Source organism: Peromyscus californicus, unplaced genomic scaffold (assembly GCF_007827085.1).
Source record: "Peromyscus californicus insignis strain IS unplaced genomic scaffold, ASM782708v3 Scaffold_10__1_contigs__length_136768540, whole genome shotgun sequence".
Taxonomy (NCBI): domain Eukaryota; kingdom Metazoa; phylum Chordata; class Mammalia; order Rodentia; family Cricetidae; genus Peromyscus; species Peromyscus californicus.
In genome coordinates, this window is record NW_026294391.1 from 89,182,454 (window position 1) to 89,195,012 (window position 12,559).

Here is a 12,559-nt window from a genome sequence, read left to right on the forward strand (position 1 = left end):
ACAATTGGGGTAGTCACAAATCTGATCACAGGAGATGGCAAGTTCAGGCTACATATTCACTATTGCTAGGAGTCTTAGCTGAGACCACCCTTCCTTGTAGATTTGTAGGAGTTTCCCTTGTATCAGGTATCTACCTATCCTCGAAAAGCCCCCCTTTCCAGTCATCTCTCTCTGCACTCTCCCCCTTTACCCACCCCAGCCCAATCCCTCATGTTCCTATCCCCACCCACCCCAGTCAACCCAGGAGATTTCTTCTATTTCCCCTTTTCAGGGAGATCCATGTTTCTCCCCTTGAGCCCTCCTTGTTACTTAGCCTCTGTGACTCTGTGGATTGTAGCATGGTTATCTTTTACTTTGCAGTTACTATCCACTTATGATCGAGTACATGCCATGTTTGTCTTTCTGAGTCTAGATTATCTCACTCAGGATGGTTTTTTCTAGTTCCATCCATTTGACTGCCAATTTTCTAATGTCATTGTTCTTAACAGCTGAGAAATACTTTGTGTAAATGTACCACATTTTTTTTATCAATTCCTTGGTTGTGGGACATCTAGGTTGTTCCAGGTTCTGGCTATTACAAATAAAGCTGCTATGAACATAGTTGAGCAAGTGTCTTTGTGGTATGATTGAACATTCCTTGGGTATATGCCCAAGAGTGGTATTTCTGGGTCTTGAGGTAGGTTGATTCCCAATTTTCTGAGAAACTGCCATATTGATTTCCAAAGTGGCTGTACAGGTTTGCAGTCCAACCAGCAATGGAGTAGTGTTCCCCTTGCTCCACATCCTCTCCAGCTTAAGCTGTCATTTGTGTTTTTGATCTTAGCCATTCTGACAGGTGTAAGATGGAATCTCAGAGTCATTTTGATTTGCAATTTCCCTGGTGGCTAAGGAATTTGAACATTCTTTTAAGTTTTTCTCTGCTTTTTGAGAGTCTTCTGTTTAGGTTTCTACCACATTTTTTAAATTGGATTATTATTTTTTATGTCTAGTTTCTTGAGTTCTTTATATATTTTGGAAATCAGCCCTCTGTCAGATGTGGGGTTGAAGATCTTTTTCCATTCTGTAGGATGCCATTTTGTCATAGGAACAGCATCCTTTGCCTTACAGACGCTTTTCAGTTTCATGAGGTCCTAATTATTAATTGTTGATCCTAGTGTCTGTGCTACTGGTGTTATATTTAGGAAGTGAGAACTGACTCCTGGAAGTTGAACTCTGACCTCCACACACATGTAGAGTGTGTGTGTATGTGTGTGTGTGTGTGTACATGCATAAAACATTTTTATGAAAACTAAAATTCAAATTTGAATGTACATAATGAAAGGAGGAACAGCATCTATAAGTTATGGTATATTTAATATATGCCTAATATAAACAAGGATATGAGAATAAATACAAGCATTTTTCTGAGGCACAAAGGGGCAAAAGAAGTCAAGTACTACCAAATGATGAGTCTGTGCTAACTATTTCTTGTTCGTGCACTTTCTATGAATAAATCAAATCATGTTCCATATCTGATAGGATATAATCTGGTAGGAACATCCTTGATCCTCATACATGGAAGCAATTTAGTTACTAACAACATCAAAGGCAGTGATGAAAGGGAAAGATCTTGGGACAAGGCAGAACTGAGCTGGAAGTTGTAGTGCTCTGGTTGCCAGGCAGCCACCCTCAGGCCATCACTTGTTACCTAGGGATGTGTGGAGAGCTACCTAACCACTCTTTGAGACAGCATCTGAACTCTCCACATCCATTTAGCACCATTTATTTTCATTTCTCCTCCACAACTCCACCAGCACTTTCAAAATCTTACATATTTGATAAACCTGTAAGAATACCTACCATGTCCAAGGTTAGGAAATGGTGCTAATTTGCCTATCCAAAAAATGAATGGAAAACAATTAAATGAATACAGGATAGAGCAAAATAAAGTCATTCAAATAAATACAGAAGAAGGAAGGAGAAGGGTAAAATAATAGTAAGGATGTTTGAAAAAGACATAAGGAATAAAACTATTAATTATCTTCCTAAAAATACCTATGATGCACATAAATCAATATATGAATATACATATATAGTTTAAATGAAATTTTCCCATTTGGAAAGACAATGTTCCCCTTAAGAGCCATAGAATAGCTAACAAAACACTCAACACCAGACATGAAAAGCCTCCTTTTGTGTCATTGGTAAGTGCTGCCCAATAAAATCCTAAAACATTATAGACTGTTGCTGTTGCTCTTGATTGCTCCCAGAGGTTGAAGGTAATTCCGTTTCTGAAGACACCATGTATTTTGAATACAAGACCTAGAGTATCTGACCTATATATTACCTTTATGATGACTAACTGTCATGGTATCAGAAGATACCATTCAAGCTTCCAAGGGGAAAGAAGCAACCAGTAGTCCTGCCCAGCTATGATGTCTATGAACCACAACGATGACCAACGTGGCACAATATCCCTAAGGATGCAATAGTGACATGCATACTCTAGCAGTAACTTAAGGCCCACTAAACAGGAGGGAAATCATGCCTGGTCCTGGAAACTGGCTAGTGAGTCATGGATCTTGGAGGGGAACCTATAACTACCACTTTACTAAAACAGCATAATCCCATCCTCACCATTTATCAAGGAAACTTCTCTTTGCAAAATATGGGAAACTACAACGAATCAAAATGGAGTTATGAAGCCCCATCCCAACTGATGTTTACAACACAGCTCCTGTACTTAAGGCTCAGGGATCTTTGCAGAAGATGGAGCAGAATAAACCAGAGTAATGGGGGTTTGCTGTGAGATTGAGTTTCCTAGGCATGCCAGAAACTACACCTATAAAGTCACACCAACATGACTGTCTAAACATGAACTGAACAAGGATGACACCAATACACATGTTAACATAGATGGGGAGGGAGCAAGGCCTCAACCCTAGACAAAGAACTACGGGCAACTAAGGAATGCTGAGATTGGGTAAAGCAGTCTTTCCCAGGGCAGAGCACACCAAATGGTTCTAGTACCAAATGGTCAACTCTGAAAATATGCATACAAATAGTGTTATACAGACTGAGCAGATTATACTTACATATTTAAGAATATATAATATATATATTTATATTATATATATATAATTTTATATATATATATATATATATATATATATATATATATATATACTCAATTAAAGAAAAAAAGAGGCCAGGAATTTGAAAGAGAGCAAGGGGGTTATATGGGAGAGTTTTCGGGGGTGGGGGTGGGAGGAAAGAAGAAAATGATGTAATTATATTATAATCTAAACAAATAATTAAGAAAGAAAAGAAAATCAGCTAGATGCAGGGTGCTCACTTATAATCCTAACAGGAGGATCAGGAGTTCCATCCTGGGTTACATAACATATCCAGACCAATCTGTCCTACATAAGAAACATACACAAGTTGTCTCAGAAATAGAAACAAACATTTTTTAATAAAACAGAAATGGGCTGGAGAGATAGCTCAGTGTTTAAGAGAACTGTCTGCACTTCCAGAGGAACCGGGTTCAATTCCCAGCACCCACATGCCAGCTCACAACTGTCTGCAACTCCAGTTCCAGGGGATCTGACACCCTCACACAGATATACATGCAAGCAAAACACTAATGCACATTAAAAAATAATTATTAATAAACAGAAATTCATGATAAAAAACTAAAATTTTTTTGGAGGGAATAATCCAAGGTCTGTCCAACTGGCATGGAAATCTTTATTTGGCTTGTTAATCTGGAAGGCTGGCTACAAGTTTTGGTGCTCTGCCATTTATCACTGATTTTGTTCATATTAGTAGCCTTTTCTGTGCCAAATTTATTCATTTGTAACCAAAAGGGATTAAAGTACAATAGAGTCATAAAAATTTCTGGGTACAATCTATAGCAAGAGTTTCATTTTATAGCATACTCTATCATTTACATACCAAAAAAATCTGAGACAAATGATGTGTGTGGGTGTTTTCTTGTATATATGTCTGTGCACCACACGTATGCAGTGCTCTCAGAGGCCAAAGGAGAATATTAGATCCCCTGAAATTGAAGTTACAGATGGCTATGGGCCACCATGTTTGTCCTGGAATTGAACCCAAGTCCTTTGGAAGATCAGACAGTGCTCTTACCCACTTAACCTTCTCTCTAGCCCTAATATGACAAAACTTTTATGAAGTTATTATTATGATTGGAGATACTCGCTATGATTTTTCCTTTTGTCTTGATTTTATGTCCAGTTTATGACCAAGAAATTGGTTTTTATAACTCATTAATGCTTCACAATGCACATTTTGATCTAATGGTTTTCTGTAGTTCTAGAACCCTATTGTTTTATGTTGTGCCTATATCTTTTAGAGAAAAACAATAACAGTGAGTAGCATTTAAAAAACTTTCCCACAGTGCCAAACAATATCTTGAGCAAAATTTCAACAACCATGACGACTTTCATTAGTGCAATTTTAAAGGTGAAGAAAATCAATGTGATTGATATGTGCACCAAATTTAGTGGACTAACAAAGCTATTTCACATTATATTAAAGGGTTTTGAATCTTTTACAACATGCCCATTTTATAAAACATTGTCTCAGGACTAGAGCAGTGCCTCAGTGGTTATAAGCATTGCTTGCTATTCCTGAGGATCTGGGTTCAGCACCCACATGGTGGCACACATCCAGCGCAATTCTAGTTCCAGGGGACCCTACTCTCTCTTCTGGCCTCTGTGGGCACTGTGCACACATGGTGCATAGACATACATGTAGACAAAACTCCCATGTACATAAAACTAAAATAGACAAATTTTTTACAAATCAAAAACAATGAAACCAGGCAAACAAACAAAACAGCATTGTCTTCCCTATTTTTACCATTTTAACCTATAAAGGCATTATAACAAATCTACCAGCTGAGAAGGGATACCCATTACAGACACTCGAAGTCATTTACCTTCTTGATTATGTTATTGTGTGTTGGCTTAATTCTAAAGCATGTGCTTAGTAACAACACACAAGAGAGCATTCATACTTGCAACATTACACAAGTTGTCCTCTTAACACAGAGTGATGCATACTTTTGGCTATAATTGCATGCATATTCCTTAGTTACATTCATCTTTATTATCCATAGTGTAAAAGCAAACATTCTTCCTATTGAAACAGTATCCAGCTACCAAGCATCACTGTCAAAAAGCCATCTTTCATGAGTCCACTGGATGGACCCAGAATTTGATGATACAATGCTTTTATCCACAAATTACATTGTGTGTATAGTTTAGTCTATGGATGAAACAGATTTGAAATATTTATTAAGTTGTTTTATTTTGAAACAGGATCTTACTATGTAGCCCTGACTGGCCTGGAACTTGCTATATAGACCAGGCTGGCCTCAAATTCACAGAGATCTCCCTCTGCCTCTGAGTCCTGGAATTGAAGGTGTGCACCACACCAGGCTAAATTAAGCTCTCCTAAATAAATAATAGAGAAGGATGAGGCTTAATGGTACCTGCAGTAAATCCAGTAAAGTTCCACAATTTTATTCATTTGTTAATTACTATTGAGGACTTACATAGAGTACTATGATACATACTGGTTTTAACTTGAGACTTAGCAATGGACTTGACAAAGCATGTACATTTGGGAAAGTGTGTGTGTGTGTGTGTGTGTGTGTGTGTGTGTGTGTGTGTGTGTGTGTGTGTGTGTAAATGAGTGGGCATATGTATGTTTATACCTCTGGAGGCTAGAGGACATTCTTGGCTATCATTCCTCAGGTACTGTCTACCTTTTATTGTTTTTGAGACAGGTATGTGTCATTGGCCTGAAACTCACCAAGTAGGTTATGCTAGCTGGACAGGGAGCCCTAGGAATGTACTTGTCTGCACTATCTCAGCTCTATTTCCATCACACCCAGTTTAAATTTATTTTCATTCTTTGAGAATTTCATTCAATATTCTTTGATCATTCATCTCTACTTGTCCCTTTAACTCCTCCCAGATTTTCCTCACCTCCCTATCCCAACTTTGTGCTTTCTTTTTTATTCAATAACCTGTTGACTTCAATTTGTGCTGCCCACATACTTCCCAATTGATTTTGCATTGTGCATAGTTCTGGGGATCAAATGTAGCCCCATCCCCGCTTGCAAGAGTAGCAGTTTACCAACTCCAGCTTTCAGAGAACAATTTTCTTCACTGAATTTTTTTGGAGTTCTGTGTATTCTTTATTTAAAAAAGCCACACTTGTGTACTCCCTTTGGAAGAGAGACAATAAGAATTGTGCTTTTCATTTATTTAAAACAATAGAGCCGAACGGTAGTGGCAAACGCCTTTAATCCCGGCACTGGGAGGCAGAGGCAGGTGGGTCTCTGTGAGTTCGAGGCTAGTCTGGTCTACATAGAGAGTTCCAGCACAGCCAGGACTGTTTCACAGAGAAACCCTGTCTCACAACAAAACAAAACAACAACAACAAAAAGCCTGAGTATTTTAAGCCTGGTGGTGGTGGCACATGCCTTTAATCCCAGCACTCGGGAGGCAGAGACAGGTGTATTGAGGCCAGTCTGGTCTACAGAGGTAGACCAAAGCTACACAGGGAAACCCTGTCTCAAAAACCCAAAATAATAATAATAATAATAATAATAGTAATAATAATAATAATAAAAAAACAATTAAGGGGCACAGGTGAGTCGGCCCTGAGGGTGTGAAAGCAGGAGAGCTGACCCTGCCACTCCTCTTTGTCTGCTATGTGGTGGCACAGGTGAGGGAAAGATGCCCTCCACCCCTTGCCCATTGCCACCTGTAGTAGGCCAGAGAGCTGTCCACTAGGGTCGTGAGAGTGGGAAAACTGGCCCTGCCCCTTGCCAGCTGCAGCACTCGGGAGAGTGGGCCTTACACCTTGCCTGGGCAGCACACTAGAGGTGACCCTGTTGGCTGGGGTGCAGGTGAGCCTGCCCTGAGGGCATAAGAGCTGGAAAGCTGACCCCATCACCCGTTGTATGCCATGTGTATTCCCACCTGTGGCAGGCAGGAGAGCTGGGCTTGGGGGCATGAGAGTGGGAGAGCTGGCCTTGCCCCTCACCAACTGCCGCACTCAAGAGAGCAGGCCCTGCACCTCACCTGGGCCAAAGAGTAGAGCTGGCCCTGGTGGTGTGGGTACCGGTGAGCTGGACCCAAAGGTATGGAGCAGGAGAACTAGCTGTGCTCCTTGCTTTCTGTTGCATTGGGTGAGCTAGCCAGGGCAGTGCTGGAGAGCTCATCCAGGCAATGACTATGAGAGAAAGTTGGCAGGGAGACCAACTCAGCTACCACCCAGGCCCAGAACCAGGGCTATGAGTTAGCCCACCCTACATCCACCTCATCTATGAACTGCAGGAGCATGTGAAGGGGCTGGACCTGCAGAACCAAAGCTGCAGGATCTCCATGACATAGGATAACAGGATATCTAAGAGGAGTCCCAGTGAGAGCCCAGTATTGATAGGGTAGCAGAAGCCAGAGGCCTCAGACTTGAAAGTAAAGATGTATGGACTATAGCGTATACTACATTGGGCCACAACTACAGCTTCCATGACGAATTTTTTGTTTTGTGTTGTTTGTTTTTGTTTTTGTTTTTTCTTTTAAGTTTTATTTTATTTTAGGGGTGAGTTTGCAAGGGAAGAGAGTGGATAACAAAGGGACGGGGAGATAAATGGGATCAGGATGCCTGATGTGAAATCCACAAAGAACCAACAAAAAGTTTTTAAAGAAGAAAAGAATATAGAAACTTTGCAGTAAACTAAAAACAAAACAAAACGAAAAACAAACAACCTTCCCCCCAAAAACCCATTGAATGCCTTTTATGCATTGTGAAGGAAGCACAGGGAAAACTGAGAACAAATCACTTCCTGCTCTCAAAGACTTATAATTTAGTTCCTTTTCATCCCAGGAGACAGTCAGCAATGTCTGCAGATACACTTGATTGATTGTTACAGTATAGGTGGTAGAGGAGACCACGAATACTTTCAACCATCTCACAAACCACAACAACATGCCCAGTGACAGCTCATTTTTTCTAGCTTCAAATACCAAGAGTGCCCAGATGGGGAAAAGATTTAATTTTTTCAATTGAAAATCATTAGGTAATAAGTGCTGAATTAGTGATATAAATATTGAGTGATGTGATTAAAAGATGATTGAAGGAGATGCCATGAAAGAAGGGGGCTCAAGTGGAAGTATCTTACCACTCTCTTCAAAATGCAACCCCCCCCAGACAACTTCTTTGACTTTGTCATTCTTCCTTTCCCCCTCTCCTGCTGCCCACTTGTTTTTGCATTTTCTCAAAATTATCAAGCATGCTCTGTCTTGTGGAATCTGCTATTGCTGCTGCTTGGGATTCAAACACCCTGTCTTTGTTAGGGTTTCTATTGCTGTGACAAAAACCCATGACCAAAAAAGACAAGCTGGGGAGGAAACAGTTCATTTGGCTTACCCTTGAATGAAATCAGTACAGAAACTCTAACGGGGCAGGAACCTGAAGGCAGGAGCTGATGAAGAGGCCACAGAAGAATGATGCTTACTGGTTTCCTTCCCATGGCTTGCTCAGCCTGCTTTATTATAGAACTCAGGACCACCAGCCCAGGGATGGCACCATGTGGCCACAAGGGACCACCCTCCCCCATCAATCACTAATTAAGAAAATACAGCTGGATCTTATGGAGGCATTTTCTCAACTGAGGTTCCCTCCTTTCAGGTAACTCCAGTTTGTGTGTCAAGTTGACATAAAACTAGCCAGCACACACTTACTACAGTTATCCATTCCGTTTCCTCCTTCACTTTCTGTAGGTCCCATCTGTTCACTATCTTATCAGAGAGACTGTCTCTGCTCATACATGCCCCCTCTATTCCTTTTACCCTTGTTAGCCTTTTGAGTCTCCATAGCAAGGCTGTCCCTTGCCAAGAACACATAAGAAACATGTGGGTGGATGCGGATGTATCTCAGTTGGTACTTGCCAAGCATGAATGAAGTCCTGCATTCTATCCCTAGACCCACATAAAACTGGGGTTGGTGGTACACCCCAGTCATGACAGAAAGAGGGGGAAGACTGCAGGCTGGAGGGCAACAAGTTCATCCTCAGCTACAAACGAATTCCAAGCCAGTCTGAAATACATGAAACCCCATTTAAAAAAAGAGGGGGTGGGGGAAATGAATTATTTGTAGAATTACTATTATTCAAAAAATTTAACAAAGGTAGAGTCGTTCAGCCCAAGCAATGGGGAGCTTGAACGATGAGTGATTATAGTCATCCCTAGTGGCCTACAATATTGCCTGCCTTGGAGTAGGGATTTCATAAATAATGAATAAAGAATGATAGAGTTCAAAAGATAATAGAAAGCAGGTCATAACCACCTTTAAGAAGTGTTCTTTAAAATTAATACATTTTGTGTATGATAGCAGACTGGATACACTTAATAAATATTGTATGTTTAATTCTAACTATTCTGCTCAGTATATTCACTTTACAATTATCTTTGAAATATGCTTTATATTTAAGAAATACAGTTTTTGAACTTGTATCCTTTCAGTATGTCACCTAGGTATTATATTAAAAATAAAATGCATTTTAAAAAGTGTAATCTCAAGGTTGATGTTTAGCAAGCCATTTCTACAGGTTCTTTTGTTGTTTGTTTTGTTTTCAGAGACAGGGTTTCTCTGTGTAACAGTGCTGGCTGTCCTGGAACTCACTCTGTACCCAGACTGGCCTCGAACTCACAGAGATCCTCCTGCCTCTGCCTCGAGGGTGCTGGGATTAAAGGCATGTGCCACCACCACCCAAACTCTACATTTTTTAAATTTTCATTTGCACTTACTACTACTAGTTTACTGGGCCACTACTAGTATCTGGAGCTACTGCCGATAATTATGTTAATACTAATAACAACAGCAGCTAATTTTTTAGCAGACTTTTGTGCTTGTGACTCCCCCGAAGGCTGTGCATACATTATCTGATTTTGATCATACTACAGGAGATCAAAATTATCACGTTCGTGTATATTTACTAATTTAATGTGTTTGAATTTAAGAAACTATTTCTTGGCTACTAAGCACTAAGTTAGTAATTATACATGAACGTGATAACACTGAATGCCGTTCTTTTGCCAGCCCAAGTCTCTGCTTTTGGACTAATAGAGCCTCCCTTTTGCTGCTTCCTATTTTCCCCCCGCTACATCTCGATGCTCTCCTTTCTTGGAGGAGCCCGCCGCGCTCCTCCTTCTCGCTGCTGCTGTACTTGGGAAACCTGGACAACCACACTTCTCTCCTCCCAGTCTCGTGCCTCTCCTCCCCTCCCTAAACCGAACTCGGGCTGGGGCGGGGGGGGGGGGACCCAAAGACGGAATGTACGCCGCATACTTCTCTCGTGCTCTCCCTAGAAACACGGTTTCAGAGTCTCAGATTAGCGGCTCAGAGAGCCGGCGGGAAGGCCGATGCGCATGCGCCGAAGCTCGCGCCTCGCTGCGGGGCGGGACCAGAGCCGCGGGCTCCGACAGCAGCGCGCGGCTGTTGGCCCCGACGGCGTCGCGCGCACCTCTTCGCCTCGACGTCGCGCGCACCTCTTCGCCTCGACGGCGTCGCGCGCACCTCTTCGCTCGGCGTCGCGCGCGCGCGCGTCTCTTCGCTCTGTCAGTGTCGCGTGTCTGTTGGCTCCCTCAGCGTCGCGCGTCTCTTCGCTCTGACAGCCTCGTGCCTCTGTTCTTGCCGGTAGCGTCGCGCTTCTGTCCCCAGGGAGCGGCTTATTTTCTCCCGGCTTTGGGACAGGGTAAAAAAAAAAGCTTTTAAGAGGGCGAAGAGTTGAGGTTATCTCACAATGTCTGGTGAGTCGGGTCAGCCTGAGGCTGGACCCTCCCACGCTGGCCTTTACTGGCCTCACCCCGAAAGAGATAGGGCTGGGGTCCCAGGAGGAGTGATCCGAAGGGCTGGTGGCCAGCGGCACAGGTCCTGGATCCAAAAGGTTATTGAGCAAATAACCGACTCCCCTAAACAGTGTGTCTCCCTTACGGAAGTGGTGCCCGTCACTGTACTGGCCGTCCAAAGATACCTTTTAGAGGATGAGCCACGGGACACAGTGCCCAAGCCTCCCCTTTACTGCTATGATGTGACCATCTCCGACGGGGTGTACCAAGAGAAGTGCTACTTAGACCCCAGCTTAAACTTTCTCGTTTATCAGAATATTCTTAAAGTTGGCATAGAAATGAGCATTTCCAGAGTCTCGTGTCTTTACAACGAGAAAAGATTGGGCCAAGGAATCCTGTGCATTGATAAGGTCCACTGTGGGGAGACCCTAGATTATGTTTCTGTAGAAACTCCATTTAGAAACAGAGCGCATGAGGAAAAGCCAGAGAGGCCTCTGAGAGGCGGCAGGAGTCACTACCTGGCTCTATGGAACAACGAAGATCCATATGGAGATATCTGGAAGGCCAACAAGCAACCTGAGGAATTCAACTTTAACAGTAAGTAATTGGAGGGAACGGAGGCAGGTTTTAAAGAATGTTCAGAGCCTGGCGTGGTGGCACACACCCAGAACACCAGCAGTTGGGGAGGCAGAGGCAAAAGAATTGAGGGCAAATTCCGGGGGTAGTCTCAGACCCAGAGAGACACCGTGTCTCAAAAACAAAGAGTAACAACAACAAAAACAGTTAAGTGTTTGGAACCCATGTTAACAGGAAAAGAAAATTTTTTTTTGTATTGTTCCTTAGAAGCCGGGAGTGGTAAACAGTCTTAACTTCATGCAGCCTGTTCCTCAGTTTGATTGCCAAGTGCTATTCTTGAAATACCTGACTGTGGTTTAAATTTAGTTCGGCAGATAGATTGAGGACTTGGTTTTCAGTACTCCTGTGTTCAATATCTATGTTTGGTTTTAATTAATCTCAGTTGCAACCCTGTTTCAGTTGTGAAAAATACATAGGTTGAAGAGTGTATTGATTTGGATTTCACATAAAACCCATGCAGCATTGTATGTTTTAACATTTAACATTTGTTCAAAGGAGATGTTCAGTGATGTGATGCTTTACATTAACTAAAACACCATGTTTGTGTCATTGAATGTAAAAGTCATGCAAGTATTACTTTTAGAAGGTATGATGATTGTCGAAAGGCTTCAAATGATCATTTTTTCTTGATACAGGAAGTTCATATTTCCTGTATCAGAAGTAGGAAGTTAGCCTGAAAATGGCAGTTTGTCATCAATAAATGCTCTTTTAAAATCTTTTTGTATTAACACATAAAATTAAGGCAGATGATAACACTCCATACAGGCTAAACACATAAGAAATGGGTAGGGGGAAAAAGTACCACAGAAAACAACTAAAAAGACTATAATCTATATTTACTGGTTTTAGATCTTTTTTGTTTTTGTTTTTGGAGGCAGAGTCTCATATATCCCAGGCTAGCCCCCAATTCCCACTCCTCCTGCCTCTGTCTCCCAAATGCTGGGATTACAGGGGTACTTGACTATACCTGAAGATTCAACCCAGGATTTCCGGCATGCTAAGTAAGCTCTGTGCCAGAGGAGCCAATTTGCCCAGCCCTTTTTCCCTTTATA

General features: G+C 41.8%; 1 protein-coding gene across 3 annotated transcripts in view; it reads left to right on the forward strand.

Annotated features, from left to right (window-relative positions):
* The first annotated feature begins 10,562 nt into the window (after positions 1–10,562).
* Radx (RPA1 related single stranded DNA binding protein, X-linked) overlaps positions 10,563–12,559 on the forward strand; it is a 78,615-nt gene continuing 76,618 nt past the window's right edge. For all 3 annotated transcript variants that reach the window (XM_052736577.1, XM_052736581.1, XM_052736587.1), the window contains exon 1: positions 10,563–11,468. In XM_052736577.1, the coding sequence (XP_052592537.1) occupies positions 10,826–11,468 (643 nt within the window). In that variant the 5' untranslated portion in view covers positions 10,563–10,825. The remainder of the gene's footprint in view (positions 11,469–12,559) is intronic.